This window comes from Trichosporon asahii (genome assembly GCF_000293215.1).
Source record: "Trichosporon asahii var. asahii CBS 2479 unplaced genomic scaffold scaffold00075, whole genome shotgun sequence".
In the NCBI taxonomy this organism is placed as follows: domain Eukaryota; kingdom Fungi; phylum Basidiomycota; class Tremellomycetes; order Trichosporonales; family Trichosporonaceae; genus Trichosporon; species Trichosporon asahii.
In genome coordinates, this window is record NW_014040850.1 from 2073868 (window position 1) to 2091036 (window position 17169).

At 59.8% G+C, this 17169-nt stretch overlaps 8 protein-coding genes across 8 annotated transcripts; 4 read left to right on the top strand and 4 right to left on the bottom strand.

Moving 5' to 3' along the window:
* Positions 1 to 115: 115 nt before the first annotated feature.
* A1Q1_06392 (uncharacterized protein) lies at positions 116 to 772 on the top strand (the record flags this gene model as incomplete). The annotated part of the gene is made up of 1 exon (XM_014321506.1): positions 116 to 772. The coding sequence occupies one exon, from the start codon at positions 116 to 118 to the stop codon at positions 770 to 772; it is 657 nt and encodes a 218-aa protein (XP_014176981.1).
* A 1073-nt stretch (positions 773 to 1845) lies between these two features.
* Positions 1846 to 2220, top strand: A1Q1_06393 (uncharacterized protein; the record flags this gene model as incomplete). The annotated part of the gene is made up of 1 exon (XM_014321507.1): positions 1846 to 2220. One exon carries the CDS (start codon positions 1846 to 1848, stop codon positions 2218 to 2220), a length of 375 nt encoding a protein of 124 aa, XP_014176982.1.
* Positions 2221 to 2440: 220 nt separating this feature from the next.
* A1Q1_06394 (ferric-chelate reductase) lies at positions 2441 to 3550 on the bottom strand (the record flags this gene model as incomplete). Its single annotated transcript, XM_014321508.1, has 1 exon — positions 2441 to 3550. The coding sequence occupies one exon, from the start codon at positions 3548 to 3550 to the stop codon at positions 2441 to 2443; it is 1110 nt and encodes a 369-aa protein (XP_014176983.1).
* Positions 3551 to 5531: 1981 nt separating this feature from the next.
* Positions 5532 to 6341, bottom strand: A1Q1_06395 (uncharacterized protein; the record flags this gene model as incomplete). Its single annotated transcript, XM_014321509.1, has 1 exon — positions 5532 to 6341. The coding sequence occupies one exon, from the start codon at positions 6339 to 6341 to the stop codon at positions 5532 to 5534; it is 810 nt and encodes a 269-aa protein (XP_014176984.1).
* Positions 6342 to 8701: 2360 nt separating this feature from the next.
* On the top strand, positions 8702 to 10603 carry A1Q1_06396 (uncharacterized protein; the record flags this gene model as incomplete). Its single annotated transcript, XM_014321510.1, has 3 exons — positions 8702 to 9236; positions 9277 to 9448; positions 9514 to 10603. The coding sequence occupies 3 exons, from the start codon at positions 8702 to 8704 to the stop codon at positions 10601 to 10603; spliced, it is 1797 nt and encodes a 598-aa protein (XP_014176985.1).
* A 452-nt stretch (positions 10604 to 11055) lies between these two features.
* Positions 11056 to 13181, top strand: A1Q1_06397 (transcription regulator; the record flags this gene model as incomplete). Its single annotated transcript, XM_014321511.1, has 3 exons — positions 11056 to 11363; positions 11475 to 12055; positions 12100 to 13181. The coding sequence occupies 3 exons, from the start codon at positions 11056 to 11058 to the stop codon at positions 13179 to 13181; spliced, it is 1971 nt and encodes a 656-aa protein (XP_014176986.1).
* Positions 13182 to 13284: 103 nt separating this feature from the next.
* Positions 13285 to 15306, bottom strand: A1Q1_06398 (uncharacterized protein; the record flags this gene model as incomplete). The annotated part of the gene is made up of 5 exons (XM_014321512.1): positions 13285 to 14154; positions 14192 to 14398; positions 14471 to 14752; positions 14908 to 15054; positions 15190 to 15306. 5 exons carry the CDS (start codon positions 15304 to 15306, stop codon positions 13285 to 13287), a joined length of 1623 nt encoding a protein of 540 aa, XP_014176987.1.
* Positions 15307 to 16390: 1084 nt separating this feature from the next.
* On the bottom strand, positions 16391 to 17107 carry A1Q1_06399 (uncharacterized protein; the record flags this gene model as incomplete). The annotated part of the gene is made up of 1 exon (XM_014321513.1): positions 16391 to 17107. One exon carries the CDS (start codon positions 17105 to 17107, stop codon positions 16391 to 16393), a length of 717 nt encoding a protein of 238 aa, XP_014176988.1.
* Between the last annotated feature and the right edge of the window lie 62 nt (positions 17108 to 17169).

Below are 17169 nucleotides of genomic sequence, written 5' to 3' on the forward strand. Positions count from 1 at the left end.
CATACCGATGCGGCTGCGGAAGGCGTGGGAACTGCTGAGGCTCTCACTTATATAACGGCCTACACTGCTCGCCGAAGAGTGCACCTGCCCCCGCTTGCTCTTCTACTTCAACATCATGTCCATTTCCTGCACTGCCACCGACCCCGCGCTTCTCGCAGCCTGCTGCGTCGTGGCGGGCGGCACGCTCTTCGGCTCCTCATGCGCCGTAAACGCCGCCTGGGCCTTCCAAGCCTGTGCCGGCGACAGCATCTGCGACGGCGTCCTCGTCAAGCGCCAGGAGACGACCGACGCCGGCACGGCGACTTCCGCTCCCACCGAGCCGACGGGCACCGAGACCACCAGCATCAGCGAGCCTTCCGAGACAAGCTCAGCGTCGCCCTCGGTCTCGGGCTCCGAGTCCGGCTCGGCCGTGACCTCTGAGACGTCCGTGTCTGGCTCTGAGTCTGGCTCGGCCATGACCTCCGAGACGTCTGTGTCTGGTTCCGAGTCGGCCATCACCTCTCCCACCACCAGCGCCGAGGCCTCGCCCAGCGCTGGCACCCAGTCTGGCGGTAACGCAAGTCCCAGCGTTAGCGGCATGTCTGGAACTGAGTCCGTGTCACCCACGCACACCGGCGGCGCCGGCGCAGGATCTGGTACTGGCCACGGCAGCGCGACGTCCGGCGCGTCAGCCAGTCCCTCGGTCTCCGCCCCGACCGGTGCCGGCACCAAGAAGCGTGCGAGCGCCGCCGCGCTGGTGCTTGGCGTGGCTGTGGCTGCGCTCCTCAGCTAGATTCCACCTCCTCCAGTATCGTCATAAGTTTGTTCGTTGTAATCGTGATGGAGTTCGTAGTGCTAGTATTGCAAGTTAATGCGAGGCCCCATGCTTCCTCTTGCTGGATGCGATGCGTCACAGCGATCTGGGCTTCCATTTGCGACCGGCTCGGCGCTCGGATGTACACATATCGAAATGTGTGTTCGGCAGGCTCCGTATCCAGAGTGGATATCTGCAAACTATCATGCGTTCTTCTCTCGGTAGGTCAGGTGCGAGGATTAGTTACGGCCGTAGTCCGCGTTCCCGTCAATACGGAGATGGCGGACCACAATGCGCCGCACGTCATGCTGGTTATGCTGGAGGTAGTCGCGCTGTCTGAAACGTCGCTGTGAAGCTCCTGATATATCCTGTTAGGCGAAGGATGTACCGCTGGATTGGGAACGAACGTGATGGATTTCCAGGGTAGGATAATGAAATGGGGGGCGGGTACATCCATCACGCGTCTGGATGAGGTCAGCCAGAGTAAGCAGGTGACCCGGAATGATCGAGCGTGTGTGATGCGGTCAATTGTGGGCATCGATGTTTACTTGGTGAAGGCGGAGCAATATGGTGCGGCGTCTTCACCCTTTCAACGTGGTTTTGGGGTATATCCAGGCTGTTTCCGATAGAACATCCGTATCGCCAGCCAGAATTCCCCGCCCTTATCGCAATCTCCACTACATCCAGTTTCAGAGTCTAACGAGCTCTTACATCCGCCCTGCCGACCGTGCCGGCGGAAAACGGCCAGCCATGCGCCAGCAGAATGGGCAGACACGCTGGAGCGCTTCAGGATATTCCTGACAGGTGCTTCTACAGCCGACGGTAACGAGCAGGTGACGGCGCCGAGCTCGTCACACGGCGCGCGGCCTCGACATAGCCGAGCGAGCGGCGGAGCGGCCGTGGCTCTGCAACGGCGCCATAGTTGCAACATATAAGAGCGAGCCGTGACCAACATTTCGAAGCACCACCAACAGCTCTTCTCATCTTCACCACTTCTCTCAACAGCCTCAGGCTTCTCCCTACCCACACAACTAGCCAAGACACATTCAGCAATGGCGCCCGTCCGCAGAGACCTCAACCCCGGCGGTTTGACCGGTGGATCCTGGTGGTACCCTTCAGAGGCTGCCCACGTTCCCATGCCTTCCGAGTCCGCCTTGGACCACGGCCTCGGTGCCAGTGGTCTCACAACCGGCGACGGCAGTCTCCCCGTGCACGGCGGTGGTATCGTCCCCCACGACGGCAAGTTGAAGTTGACCCACGGCCACGTTGAGCAGGTCAAGAATGACGACACCGACACCAGCTCTACCTCCAGCAGCAGCACTACTCTGGCCCCCTCCAGCCAGCCCACCTCCAGCTCACCGCTGAGGCGGAGAGCCGGTGTCGGCGCCGTCGTCCTCGGCATTGCGCTCGCAGTTCTCTCCGCGTAAATCGCTGCACCGCACATTTCTATTTCAGCTTAACGACCACTACGCATTTCCGCCCACTCATGTTTGTATCGGTACAGGAGGGACGCCGGCTAGCAGGAGCGTGTGGCCGGTGTCGAGTGTAACAGCTCTTATAATAACCTTTGCATGATTGATGGAGATGTATACTACTTTTGCCCTCATACTGTTTTCCTGATGTTGCAATGTGGGTGAGTCACCACAGTCACCACCCGAACGCCTCCTCGAAGTACGACAACTGTGCCGCCGGAAGTTGTCCAGGACCCTGGCCATAGGTGTCAACTACGGCCTGGCGCAAGTCATCACACATTGCAAAGGGTCCGCAGACGAGTACGGCCAATCGCTCCCCGCCGACTACGTCAGCCACAGCTTCAGCGAGCATGGTGCGCATTTCGGGTCGGTACGTGTAAATCGCCGATCCCGAGCGAGGCTTGGCCTTAGCAGATGTGCCATCGGTGGCGTCGGTGCTGGATTGGTCGTCCTTGTCGCTCTTGTCGCTGCTGTCCGTTGGAGTGGACGGCTCGGTCTGGCTGATCACCTTCACGAGCTCAGCAGGCGTGGCCGCATCGCGGGTAAAGTGGAGCTGAAGAGAAGCATGTTCCCGTTTCGCGGGTATCAGCTCGTTCGAGAGAACGTCGGCGGCATATTCGGCAGTGCGTGCCGCCCAAACGAGGTGTACCTTGCGTTTCCGCTCACTCTGTCCCAAGGCAAAGAGGTACGGCAGGACGCCTGTGATGCCGCTCCCACCAGCGACGAGGAGGACGTGTTCGAATCCCGTCAAATCAGCTTCGTGGCCGTACGGACCTTCGAGAAGGAGACGCATGCGTGCTGGCCCGTTTGCGCGGTCGATACGACGCTGCAGCCGCCGCGTCCAGCCTTTCATTGGAGCTACAAGGAACTCGAGTTCCGTACCTCGGCCAGTAGTGTTCCATGAGGCGAGCGTGAAGGGGTGGTTCTCCCAGGGCGTCAAGCTGCGCGGTTCGTAGAGAAAGTAGTACTGCCCGGGCTTGGGCTTGAACGGTCCCGATGCGCGGACGCTGACTCGAATCAAGCCGCCGGTAGCCGTCATTCGCGCAACGGTGTTCTCGTCCCCAAGCGTGCGGTACGAGAGCAGAGCGATGCGCACGAGACGGACAAATCGGTCGAAAGCCCACAATCCAACGCACGCCCAGATCCAGGCCAGGTACCCAAAGTCCAAGACGTGGTAGTACATGAGGATGAGGGTGGCAGCAGCGAGTAGGATGTGCAGGACGAGGAACATCTCGTAAGCCCTCTCGCGAACGGGACGGAAAGAGAGCGGTAGAATTATACTCATCGTCACGGTTCCCTTCGGTCAGCTCAACGCTTCATCGTCACGTACGAAGACACCAGTGGCCCAGTACAGCGCCTTGAACGACTCGGCGAGTTCTTCCCGTTCGATCCACGTATAGGCCCTGCTGTCAGCCCGGCAGAGCCCAGCACTTACGCAGAGTGGACAATTGCTTGGATCGTCGCCACACGTGCGGTCCAGCGGTGGAACAGGTTCATGTTTTCTGCGGGTCAGCGTGGCCTAAGAATTAAACTTACGGAATGACCATCCCGTCAGCCAGATCAGAACGTCGTTCCGTCCCGCTAGAGCCCAGAGGAGAACCATGTTGTAGAACGACATGACGCCCGTGCGGTCGGCGACGAAACGGGCGATTTGCTGGTCTTCCTCCTGATACCAGCTGTGTCGTCAGCGCTGAACGGCGCGGCCTGCTCACTAGAGATTCTTCTCGAAGACGTCGTAGCCAACGAATGAAAATATGAAGTTCAGTGCGACGTAGATGAAGATCTGGGGTCAGTAGGTCCACGTGTAGTGACTTACGAGAAGACCTTGGATGCGAGTCGGGACAGAGAGAAAGCCCCAGCCTGTCGCTTGCAGATGACGCTCGCCCCAGAATGCTGGGGTGCCGAGACGCTTCTCGTACCATGTACCCAGGCGAGAGCCGTGCGATGGTCGTCCCTCGGGGTCGAAGGCGTACATTCTCCTCCGCAGGAGATGGTGGATCCGGTTCGTCACTCCAATCAGCACCATGAGGGCCATGAGAAGGAACATGGCCCACCCAAAGCAGTTGTCATAGTACATCATGCGCATGAACCCGACCTTTCGTCAGTCCTCACCTCACGTTTCACTTACGTCTGTATGCTCGCCGACATCGTACGCCTCCCTCGTAATCATGACCGGTCTGGTCTGATTACTGCCCATCTGCCCAGGTGCGAAGATGTCGATCGTCGGTAGAGGTCCGATCTGGGCCAGCTTGGCAAGCAGCGCCTCGCGGTCAGGCATCGGTGCCGTTGTCTTCGCTTCCTCGCCCCAATCCTTGATGCGGTCCCAGGCGTGGTCGAACTCGCCCCGCGGACAGTATGCTTGCATCGCAGCCGTGAGCGAAAGCATGAATGTGTCGCATACGGCGTACATCCCCCAGTAGTCCAGCGTGGGGTCGACGCATGGCCATTTCAACTGCTGCAGCGGGATGGAGGCGTAGCGGAAACACTCGCCGCGGGGTATCGACAAGGCCGTTGTGGTGATCGTCTTCGCGATTGCGGGTGTCGCTAGCAGGAGCAGCAGCGGCACTTTCATTGCTGCGGAGGTGAGTTAGGAAGCTCCGGCGGTCAGTGGGCAACGGGATGCCTCTGCACACGTAGTGGGTGAGGCCTTTTATTCGACTCTGTCAGCGAGCTAGCCCCATCGCTCCTCTGGAAACCGTCCCAGAAGGCCATGGACCGCGGTACGTTATCAGATAAAGTTGATCGGCCGAAAATATGGACTCGCCAAGCGGGTGCAGTTCTAATCCTGGCTGCGGAGTCACAGGACCACATTCCCAGAAACGCACTAAGGAATTGGGGGTCGACTGACCACAACATGCAGACGAATCGCAGCCAACGAGAGCGAAACGTTGCCCGATCGAAGCGCCATCGAAGCGCCAGCCCGGTGCCTGCAGTGCTCCCCACGCTGTTACAACGTTATTACGACGCTGCTCATTCGTGATCCGCATGGTACTGTGATCCCTGTCTCGTGCGGCCCCAGACGTCCATACGTCGGTGTCATCGCCGAAAACGCGGTGGAGTAGACCGGTTCCGAACCTTCAGATCTTAATTGCAGGTCCACGCCGACGTTGAAAACCCAATCAGCTGTCAGTGTGCCCGATCAGAAATGTTGTTCCGCAGCCGAGGCAGTCGTAAGACGGCCGAAACACTGCATCTGTGTCAGCGTTTCGTCCGACCATGCTCCGCGGCAGGTGCTTCTCGGCCTGATCTGCATGGGGTCGTCTGAGCTACAGGGCGTTGGGTCGCGAAGCCAGATTAGGCCAGAGGTGTGTGAGGTCCAGGCTTGTCTTTGGCGCCTCGGGCGGGATCGTGCTCGGAGCAGTTGAGGGAGCTCCCATCGAAGTCCCGTTCATACCTGGCCAACGGGCGCTGACGGGCGGAGGGAAATTGGAGCCCTGAGATGGCTCCAGAGAAGCGGGGTCTTGCCCGATCTCATTGGAATATGAGGACCTCTTCGAGAAGTCCTGCATGTGCACAGCTTCGGGCCTCGCTTGGGCAAGAGGCGGAGAGCGTTGTTCCTGACCGGTTTGCCCTTCCTCGTGAGACCGAGGAAGTGCGACTCGAGCCTTGTTCTTGAGCCACAGGTCTTTCAAGCCGCGACGCTTCTTGCGCTCTAGCTCTTCGTCAGCGGCAAGGACGTCCAAGCGCTTGTTCACTTCGTGTTTATCCAGCTGGTCAGCGAACTCTGCTGTGCGCTTGCGAGTTTCGCGACGCTGGCGCCGGATGTACCACGCCAGAAGAGCTAGAAGCGGAAGGACGGCCAGTGCGGCAAGTGGAGCGAGCGTTGTGCTTGAAGATCGGGCCTTGAACTGAGTGGCTGAGGATGGCGAGGGAGGAGTGTTAGAAGTACAGTCGGCACTGGTGTCGAGGAAGCCACTCAGGCAGATGCCGAAGGAGTTGGCGAAGAGGCACGGCACAGTGACACAAGCACCTGCCCTTAGAACGTGGCCCGATGCGCAACTGGTACATGAAGCTCCCGACGTGCAGGTCGAGCAGCCGTCATTGCAAGGCTCGCACTTGGATCCAGCGGCATACATGCCCTGTGGACAGGAGGGCAGGCAACGGCCGTCTCGGAGCAGTGGCCGATCCCGGGGGCAGGTGAGACACTTGGAGCCGCCAGCGCCAGAGCACGTTGCGCAGTCGGGACTGCACCGTGTACACTTTCCATCGGCCACAAACGTGTTGCCAGGGCATTCGTCGGTACAGGCCCCATTCAGAGCTGAGCCGGACGCGCAGGTCAGGCAGAAGTCCGCTTTGCCAGCGCATGTCCTGCACTTCGGGTCACACGCTGCTCCATTAGCTGATGAGTTGCAGAGACCATCTCACATAAGCAAGTGTTCGAATCCGCAGAAAGGTACCAGCCCTTGCCGCAATCGGTGACACACGTGCGATTCTTCATGGCGAAACCGTCTTGACATGAAGTGCAGACGCGGGTGTCGAAATAGGCAGCAGCCGTGTACTGAGGGATCACGCAGTCCTTGCAACCTCGCGGACAAGCTGCGAAGTTCGTTAGCGGAGTGCTACCGGACTCTTACATTTGCATTGTCCATTGTCGTTGTCGTACACGTAGCCCTGGCCTATGTGGAGATCCGCTCCATTGCATACGCCTGTCCTGACATCGAGCGAAACACAGGTGCCGGCGAGAGATCCGCGGGGCCTAGCGCAACCGACACAGTCAGTCAGCTCCGGGCCCGTGCAAGTGCGACAGAAGAAGTGGCAACTTTTGTCAGCTCGCTTTGGACTTCGGCACAACTCACGCGGTACACTTCTTCGCAGCATTGTCATAATACGTGCCCCTGCCACAAGGATATGCAGCCTCGCAAGTGGCTGGGATTTTGGTTGTCAGATCGAGGCCCTTTATGCAGGTTGTGCAAGTTGGCGAGTTATCGCCAGGCTTCAGCTCGCACTTCAGGCAGCCGAGTGGGCATTCTGCGGTTAGGTCAACATCAAGGTTGGCGCTTACCAGTGCACTGCTTGTCCTTCGTCTCATAGAAGCCATCAGCGCAGGCATTACACTTCAGCGAGCCTCCCTTGCTGATGCGACCGGGGGCACACTCGCAATCGCCTTTGTCTTTGCAAGTACCATATGCGCAGTTACAGGCTGCGGTCAGTCACACTTTCAGCGACGGGGAGCCCACCTTTAGGGTCCTTGAGTGCACCCAAACAAAGACCGGAACCGGACAGACCGTCATCACACAGCGAGCACCCTGCCGGACAAGCTGGCCGTTAGCACATAACGCTGCCGTAGACCCACCTCTGCAGTCTTTGCCGAAGTGATTTACGGCGCATTTGTCGCAGGCGGGACCACTCCATCCGGCATCGCAGACACAACGGGCCTCCTCAGAGCCGCTACACACACCCTTAGACGAACAGGGAGGGTCACAATTCGCTGCAAGTTAGCTAATCATGTGGGCGCTTTATCTTACAGTTTACGAAGCCCGTGATTTCGTAGTCTTCTGCGAGCTGGCTGCGGTCTGGGATCGATTCGGAAAGGACTTGAAACGACCTTAAGGAAGCGTGCCAACCGGAGGGAAGAAACAGGCTGCTCCAATTTCCGGGTGGCGAAGTCTGGACAGTAGCGGACCCCGAGTAGTTCACGATATCGAAGGACAGAGGGAATGCTGGCTCAGAAACATGGAGAGAGGATTCTGTCTCGTTCACCGTCCCGTTGAATGCTGGCTTGGGTATACCGTGTTCAGAAGAAGAGTATGATAATCCGGGAAGTAGTTGAGTGGAGTTGTTATCGATTGCTAGGACTGAAAATGAGCTCAAGTGACGCGCCATTAGGGCTCACGGGTTGAGGATGATCTGCCATCGATGCAGTGTGTTGAAGAACAAACTTTCGGATACACTGCTGTCAGAGATCGCATTAAGGCGGATTGCACCTTCGCGTCACTCACCGCACGAGGCAGTCGCTACTATCAGCGACAAGCTGATGCGGAGGTCGATAGAACGCATGGTCAGTAACGTTGTTAGTCACAATGGTGAGCTGCAAGCGGGTTATATGTAGCGGCTCCTCTTGCCACCTCCTTAGTCAACGTCCGCTTCTGCATTGTCGGTATCGCTGTCGCTGTGCGGGTCGACGGAACAAAGAGTAGGATGGTGCGTGTTGTCTTTGTCGTCGTGAAGCGAGCGTTTAAGTGACCGATCGGCACGGCGATCTGGCTTTGTAACTCACTTTCCCACGGATGCTTCGCCGGCCGCCGCCGTCATTGCCCAGGCACTGCCCAGGACCAGTGACGTTGGGCGTCGCTTGGGGAGATGAGACCATCTGACCGATGATATCGCCTTTGTACATTGTTTTACCAAGCTCTTAATACCTCGAGACCTCTTGTCGACCCGATCCCAGCGAAGATTCCGCATCGCCTCTCCTCACAGACCGCTCGCGATGTTTAGCATGGGTGGGCTCTCGTCCTTGGGGCTAGGCCCTGCGCCCGAGCCCCAACCCGTCACTGGCCAGCAATATCTCCTCAAGCTGCACAAGTACCTCAGCATTAACATCGCTCGGCTTGCTCCCCCTATCAAGCGGGACGGTACATGGTTACAGCAAGGCTACACACTCCTCACCCTCGGGCTGGACCCGAACTCGGCTCCCCTCTCCCGGAGTGTCAAGGTGCCGCTTACTCTGGGATTCGGTACACCGACCGCCCCGCGCACACGCCCCGTCCTTCTGCGACTGCCGCCAGACAAGCTGCTGTACCTGCTGCTTAGGTGGCAGAGCTTGCCGCAGAACCTGCCTCACGTTGGCCGAACCGACGTTCCAGTGCCTCCCGGAGTGCCCGTGGCCGCTAGGGGTGCCAGGGCGGATTCACGGAGTCGCCGAGGAGAGGGCGACGTCGAGAGTGTGCGGAGTTGGGTCGGCAGCGTGAGGAGCGTGAGCATGAGTGTCGTCGATGGAGGCTGGTTTAGGAAACCTAAGGAGATCGATGAAAGTGAGTCTACCCTATTTCGACATACAAGCTGACGTATCAGATAAGATTCTACTCGATCTGTACGCCATCTGCAACACACTGCCGGGGCTCTTACTGCATCCGCCATTCTCGACTGATCCACCGGTTGCTGAGCTTATGGATGCCGGCGGCTACACACAGTTGGGCGGCATCGACGTGCGCGTTCCACTAGACGTGTTCCGAAACCTTCAGACGTGAGTCTCAGGGGCTGTACGAGACTGACGATCAGACTTGAGCTCGAGTCCCTCGATCCGCGTAGCGTGCTGTCTCCGATCAACCCTGTGCTTCACAGCTTGACGGTTCACGATGTGGAAGACGGGGATGAGTGGATCGTGGAGCTCCTCGTGGCAAATGACGGCGAAGAGGCAATGGGGAGGGCCCCCAAGGGAGACTCAGCGGACGAGAGCGATGAGGCCTCGAAGACGAACGGCAAGGGCACAGATGCGGCTGAAGCCTCGTCGCAAACGAATGGTGCCGACGATGACCACACCAACTCGAAAGCGCGGTTCCCCAACTTGCGCCACCTGTCGCTGCATCACGTCTCGATGCTGTCCTTCCCCCGGCTGCCGCTGCAGAACCTCTCACACCTCGATCTCTCACACAATCTGTTGAACGACCTACCGGACCTGTCCCACCTGTCAAGCCTCATCTCGCTGGATCTGTCGCATAACGTCATCTCGTCCGTGCGAAGTGCGCAGACGTTCCTGGGCAACATCGCGACGCTGAACCTGTCCCACAACAGGATGGATTGCCTCGTCGGTCTCGACCGCGTCCCAGGCCTGCGTCGCGTAGACCTGCGGCATAACGACATTAGTGATCCGGGCGAAGTGGGTCGACTGGCGGTGCTCCCGCAGGTCTCGGAGATCTGGGTTGCGGGCAACCCCTTGAGTGGCGAGTTCCGAGCGGAGATCTCGGCCGCTTTCGCAGCAGAGGGCAAGGAGGTTTTGCTGGACAATACGCCATTGACGTGGTCCGAGAAGAACCAAATGGAGGAGATCTTGCGTCAGCGCGGCCGCACTGTGCGCCGGCAGAACCTGAGGGAGGACCCGGTGGTGCCGGCGGCTGCGCCGCCGCCAAAGGTGCTCAGTCCCCGACCGAGGCGGCCATCTCTGCCAATTGACCAGGAAAGGAGCAAGTCTCCTGGCTCCCCGACACGGGCGAAGCCGAAGTCTAAGTCTCCGGTGCAGGACCGGCCGAGCACAATATCGCCGACGCCGGACGCAAAGGGTGCTAAGGACTCGCCGGCGCCCCCGGAGACCACGTCCACTGATGCCGAGACTACCAAGACGCGGCGCACTGTTGGAGGAAAGAAGAAGAAGGCGAAGCGCCGTGTTGTCGCGCTCGAGTGAGACCAGAGAATGAGAACGGGCTTAGAGACACCTCTGATTGGTGATAAGCATAGCATGAAGTATTTCGATAGATGTTAGATTGCTGTTGTATCGTGTTTCTTACCTAATGCATTTGCTAGCGGAAATGACAACTGGGTCGACTGCACCACATCTGCCGACTGTCGCACACAAGGCTCTGTCTCCAGCTTCTCAAGCTCACATCTGCACTGGCCAGTACCAGCCAAATGCGTTCTACATCCTTCGTGTCCCCACATGTCCCATAGTAATAGATCTCGTCATGCGCGGAGGGTCGGTTCCAGAATTCCAGCGGAAAGAAGGTCCCGGCGTTCGTACCGGATCTCCCGCCAAGCTGAACGCCGATCCGACCTCCACCTGGTCGCGTCACAGTTGCCACCTGAAACACAGTCCTCCCTCCTTCCTCCCATCACACCAATATCCACCCCACGTCCTCAATGGCGCTCGTCGAGCACAGGAATTACCTTCAAGACGTACTTGCGCGGCAAGCTCGCCGCCGCCAGGTTATCGGAGCGCGGTACGAGCCGCAGCCGAAGCTCTCGACCGTCGTCTCCGCGAGTGATGCGGCCGATCCCGCCGCCGAGGCGTCTACGAGCGACGTCAAGGGCAAGTCAAAGGCGAATGTCACAAACTACGTCCCCGCTGAAGAGGCCGTGAGGAACGACTACGAGGCTCGTTACGGTGTCTCTGGAGAGTTTCCGAGCAACTATGTTCTCGGTGCTGGGAGCAAGGAGATCTGCGAGGAGTGAGTTCCCTCACCAACACATACGTACATCTCGCCCTTCCCTCCATTCGATTGGACTGTTGTCATCGTCGACGCAGTTCCAATGGCCGCGAATTGCTGAACTAACGACAGATTCCCGGCTCTGCGCCGCCTCATGGATCTCAAGGCTGCGAACGTGAATGCATCAGCGCACCCGCCGCTGGTCTGTAGTCTGCCCGATGCCTCACCTTCCTCTATCCTCTCATCGCTGGCACCGCAGCACTTCGACGTCATCCTCTTGCACCCGCCCGCATCAGCGTCGTGGGCAGAGATCGCGGCCCTGCCGATCCGGCAGCTGAGTGCGGACCCAGGTTTTGTCTTCCTCTGGGTCGGAACAGGAGACAGCGATGGCCTCGAGCGTGGGCGCGAGTGTCTCGCACGCTGGGGATTCAGGCGCGCCGAGGACATTGTCTGGGTCAAGACGAACCGACGATCGCATCGTGGCGGATCTGGCTCCGAAGAGAGCGTTGACGGTGATGGCGTCGACGGAAGTGTGGACGGGGAAGGCACCGACAGGACCGTACCGCGGAACGCCGGTGCGAACGGGAATGGCCTATTCGCGAGCCAGAAAGAACATTGTCTGATGGGCATTCGCGGCACGGTACGCCGAAGCACGGACGCGTACTTCGTGCACTGCAACGTTGACACGGATGTGATCGTGTGGGAGCCAGAGGGTGAGTTCCTTAGCTGAGTAGCTCGGTCAGGTAGCTGACATCAGACGGAGATGACGACACGCGCACACCGCCATACCTCTACACTCTTATCGAGAACTTCTGTCTCGGTGCGCGCCGTCTCGAGCTCTTCGGTACGAAGCCGCGACGAGGTTGGGTCAGCGCGCAGCTGAGCCCTTCCTCGGACTCTGACGCCGAGCCCTTCGACTCCAGCACCTATCCCTCCCTCTTACCCAGCAAAGATGAGGGCAAGCCCGTCGTGCCCTTCAGTGCCGAAATCGACGCTCTGCGCCCCAAATCGCCTCAGCGTCGCACCCCGGGGCAGCGCAGGCAGCAGCAGCAGCCCCGATACAACACGCCACACCACAACCAGCATCAGCACCATGGTCCGCCGCGCGGCGCAGGCGTCATGCGCATGGGCGCGCTGACGGACAACAACATGATGGAGGCGCTGTTCCAGCAGCAAATGCTGGCAGGCATGGCACCGCAGATGGCTCAAATGCAGATGGCCCAGATGGGCGTCAACCCCATGATGCAGATGGGCATGGGCGGGATGAACCTGGGCCAGCCGGGTCAATCTGGCCAGCCTGGACAGCCTGGCCAGCCAGGCCAGCCCGGTCAAGGCATGATGGGCGGTATGGGCATGGGAGGGATGGGCGGAATGGGTATGGGCCAAATGGGCCAGATGCCGTTCAACCCCATGATGGCCATGGGCGGCTTGTCGATGGGCGGGGGGATGGGCGGGGGGATGGGAGGCATGGGTGCCGGCGGCATGGGCGGGATGGGCGGCGGGATGGGCATGCTCCCTGGCTCGCCGCACCTGCAGCCGCCGATGCTGAATCCGATGATGATGGACGCCGGCGGAGGCTTCAACCCGCTGCAGATGCAGCAGATGGTGATGCAGCAGGCCATGGCGGGTATGGGTCTCGGGTCCATGGGCTCCATGGGCTCCATGGATATGGACATGGGCGACTATGGCCAGATGAACATGAACAACATGAACAACATGGGCATGGGCATGAGCCCGCACATGTATGGCGGATCGTCGCCTGGTCCCTCCCACCAGCAGCCGGGGCAGCCTGGCCAACCTGGCGCCGGCGCCAGCGGCGGACAGTACTACTACGGCTAGGAACCGTACGAGTAAGCCAGAATCAGGAGACAACAAGATATGCATTCACTCTAAGCAGACCCCGGATCAAACTATAGACGTTACGTTTCTACTTTTACACACTTTACAGCTTGGCCTTGTACCCGACCGGGTGCATCTGCTCGTAGTTGTACGAGTACACCGTGTTGCCCGGGGCGGGGTAGCCGAGCGCGCGCGTGTCGACCATGTTCTCAGTGACGTCGGCGAGCGTCGGGGCGCCGATGAGGCGCATGTTCATCTCAAACTCGTCCTTGAGGATCTGGAGCGCGCGGTCGACACCCGGAACGCCGTCGTACGCCGACATGGCGTACAGGAACGGTCGACCGATACCGACGGCAGTGGCGCCAAGGGCGACGGCCTTGAGGACGTCGGTCGCACGGCGGACACCACCGTCGACGTAGACCTCGAACTTGGCGCGACCCGGGCGCTCGATGAGGCCCCGCGTCTTGAGCGCCGACATAACCTCGGGGAGAATGGTGATGGGGGAGGGGGCAAAGTCGAGCTGGCGACCACCGTGGTTCGATAGAACGATACCGTCAACACCAGCCTCGGCAGCCATGACGGCGTCCTCCCAGCACTGAACACCCTTGAGGATGATCTTCATGTCACCCGAGGCCTCGATGAGCTCGGGGATGTGCTCCCAGGCGAGAGCGGGGTCAATGAACGACGAGATGGCACGGGCGGCACCCTCGTTACGGTTGAACTTATCACCTCCCTTGGTCTGCTGGTTGGAAGCGGCGCCCTCGAACTTGGTCCTCATGTCCTTCTCGCGACGTCCGAGCTGGGGAGCGTCGACGGTGATGAAGAGAGCCTTGACGCCACGCTGAGCAGCGTGGGCAATGATCTTTTTCGTACGGGCGCGGTCGGCGTTGACGTAGAGCTGGAGGAACTGAACCTGTCCCGGAGCGGCGGCGTCAACCATCTCGTCGAACGAGCACGAAGCAAGAGTGGGGATCTGATGTCAGCTCGGAGGCGCGGACGCAGCAGCTTACCATCTGGATGACATTGTGCTTGTGGGCAGCCTTGGTGAGGTTGACCTCACCGTCCTTGTGACCCAGCTTTCCGAGGGCAGTGGCGGTGATGTAAATAGGCATCGAGGTGGGGAAGCCGAGGATCTTGGACGAGTAGTCGACCGTGCCGACGTTGCGGAGCACACGCGGGCGGAACCAGACGCGCTGATAAGCGTTGTAGTTCTCGCGCTGGACGTCAGCTTAATAACCCACAGCGGCCCGGCTGCTCCGACATATCGGCAAGCAACTGAAACCACGTACCATGGTGATCTCATCATCGGCGCCAGACGAGTAGTAGTTCCAAGCCCTGCGGTTCATGGTAGCGCGGGCAACGGCCTCGAAGTCGTGGAGCGAGAGGATCTGGTCGAGAGGAGGCTTCTCGAAGGGCTCGGGAGCGGCGGCGACGACCTGGTTCTGGGCAGGCGCAGCGGCGGCAGGAGCAGGAGGGGCCTCCTTCTTCTCCTCCGGGAGCTCGCCGACGAGCTTGCCGAGGTGCTTCGACGGGTCGAGGTTCTCCTTGATGGCCTCGGGCGGGTGGATGGGCTGGCGGTCAGTAACAGTTCTAGCTTGCGGCAGTTTCTGAGCTATCGGTGCAGACTGTGGGGTCTCTCGGCTAATTGGGCTGCGGCTGCGGCCCAGCACACCTTGAGGAAGACACAGTCGCGACAGAGGACACTGCAAGATCCGGGAACACTCACGTCGTACTCCTCAGTCGCGTCCTTGCCGGCGTACTGCAGGATGATCTCGGCACCTCCGGGATGCTCCTGTCTGTCAGCTTTCAAGCCACTCCTAGCGCCAGCTTGCTGTGGCCTCCCCGTTCGGTAGTGCCTCGCGAAGCGACGGAGCTACTCACATCGACGAAGTCAGTCACATCGTAGACGTGGCCTGTCTGTCAGCTATCTCTGGAGATGTGTAGTCGAAGCTGGCAAAAATGCTTTGGTGCGCCTGCCTTCCTCGCCGCCAGCTCCACCGCTACTAACCGTGGACGACGATCCAGACACCCTGTTGCTGTTAGTTTCAAGTTCCCTAGGATTAAAGCTCACATTCTCGGGCGAGTTGTGCTTCGCGACCTCCTTGGCGTCGACGGTCTTGGTCATTTTGGTAGTTGTGGGAAGGTGAAGGAGAGTTGGAAAGGCAGAGAAGGGGCGGAAAGGGATGGAGGAAGACAATATTAATGTCTGTGGTGCCGAGGCGGCTCAACTTCGGTCGGCTGACTGCGGCGGCTTTGGGTGCGCTGCACTGTGCTGATGTGATCTCAGGTTGCCCCTGTTGGCTGGCATGGCTGGGCTGAAGGGCTTGGCTGGGCATGCGGGGGCTGATAGCAGTCGCAGGCGGCCAGCGGCGGGTCTGCGGAGAATCTCCCCGGGTACGCACCCGGCCAATCTGATCCGACCTATTGCCGGCATGTCGGCTAGGCGCGGCCAGAGTTGCTTACCCGGCATCTGCCGCCGTCTGCCTGGTGAGAGATTCGGTGGACCTCCACCGCCGCTTCGGTTCTTCGGCACGCGCTCCGCCCAAGGCTCACCCAGTAAGGTGTCCGAAACGGATTTTCGATCGTGTGGAGGGCCATCAAGCGCATGAAGCGCACGCCGCTCACTCGCTCGTCGTGTGGAGGCAACGCTGGGCACCACATCCCCAGGTGGAGGCCTGCGAGGGGATCGTCACCGACATGCCGGATAGAGACAGCCTGTTGGTTCCTGCTTCTCGGTCGTCGCTCGCCGCCGCCACTTGCCCACCTCCCTTCCCTGCATTCCAGACACCCGGACCATCTCTGTTCTCCATCTCTGCGCCATAGCGCGCCAGAGTTGGAAATCGCTCGGTATCTTTTCGGTCTTTCTCCCCGTTATCTTCCTTCGTGCGTCACAGGAGGCGAAGGATGTTCATGCAGTCATTACCTCCACTCTGTTGGCGCCCCGCGCCAAGGCGTCGTCGTTGGTGGAGACTATTTCTGAGGCTTGGCTTTCACAAATCTTTGCATGGTTTATGTGGTACAGGGTTGCGGAGCTACGATCGGTTTGTCTCCCTCGGAAAGTCGACGACCAGGCTACGGATACGTGAACAAAGCTACTCTCATACAGCAGATACTCCCAGAAGAAAAAGCACACAACGCCCAATCAAGCTTCACGACGGGCTGCTCTTCGCGCTGATAGCGCTCAGCCGCCTAGATCCCGACAAGAGCCACTAATCCTTTGGCGGTACAGGCGGAGGCACGTCTTCCCGCAAGCCGTGTCCAAGGCTGTTCTGTCGACTCGGGCGGTCGCTGGGCGGGCTGCCCCTCCACGGCTCCCACTTCGTCACAACAGCCCAACCTCCACCTTCAAAGTCTCCCGGGTCCTCGTCATCGAGCTCGGGCGGCCGGTAGCTCAGGCGTTTGGGCCCTCTGGGGGCAACCCCGAGGGATCGAGTGCTGCCGTCAGAAGACCCTTTCGACGGACTGCCATGCAAGGAAGGTGTCCTCGCTGAAGCTGCCTCACTACGGGGTGTTCCACCGTCTGGCGCGCTCGGGAACGGGGTCTTCGGGTTTAACTGGCTGGCGGTGCCCTTTGCGTGGGGGGAGATGTGGACGCCGACATAGGGGTGCTCCTCATCCGGAACCTTTGGGAAGGCTTTGGGCGAGATAGTCGACGCTGCCGCGTTCGCGGTCGGGGTCGAAGATCGCACAGGGGTAACAACTCCTGGCGTATTGGGGAGAGTGTTGTTCGGGGCGTCAGGGAAATCCGGTGTACGCCTGTCCGTCGTCGGTTCCTTCACCGTTTCGAAAGTTAAGACAGGCGCTGTGAGGCCGGAGCCAAGCGTGCCAGATTCGGGTCGGGCGGGCTTGGTCGGCTCCGGCTTCTCCTCCGGAACGTCGTCGTCACTGATGGGGCCGAAAGGCGAAGGTTCAATGTGTACTTGCATAGGTGACTTGGTCTTTAGTTCGGTGGCGGGGACGGTGGGAAAACCGTTCTCGTCGACTGCCG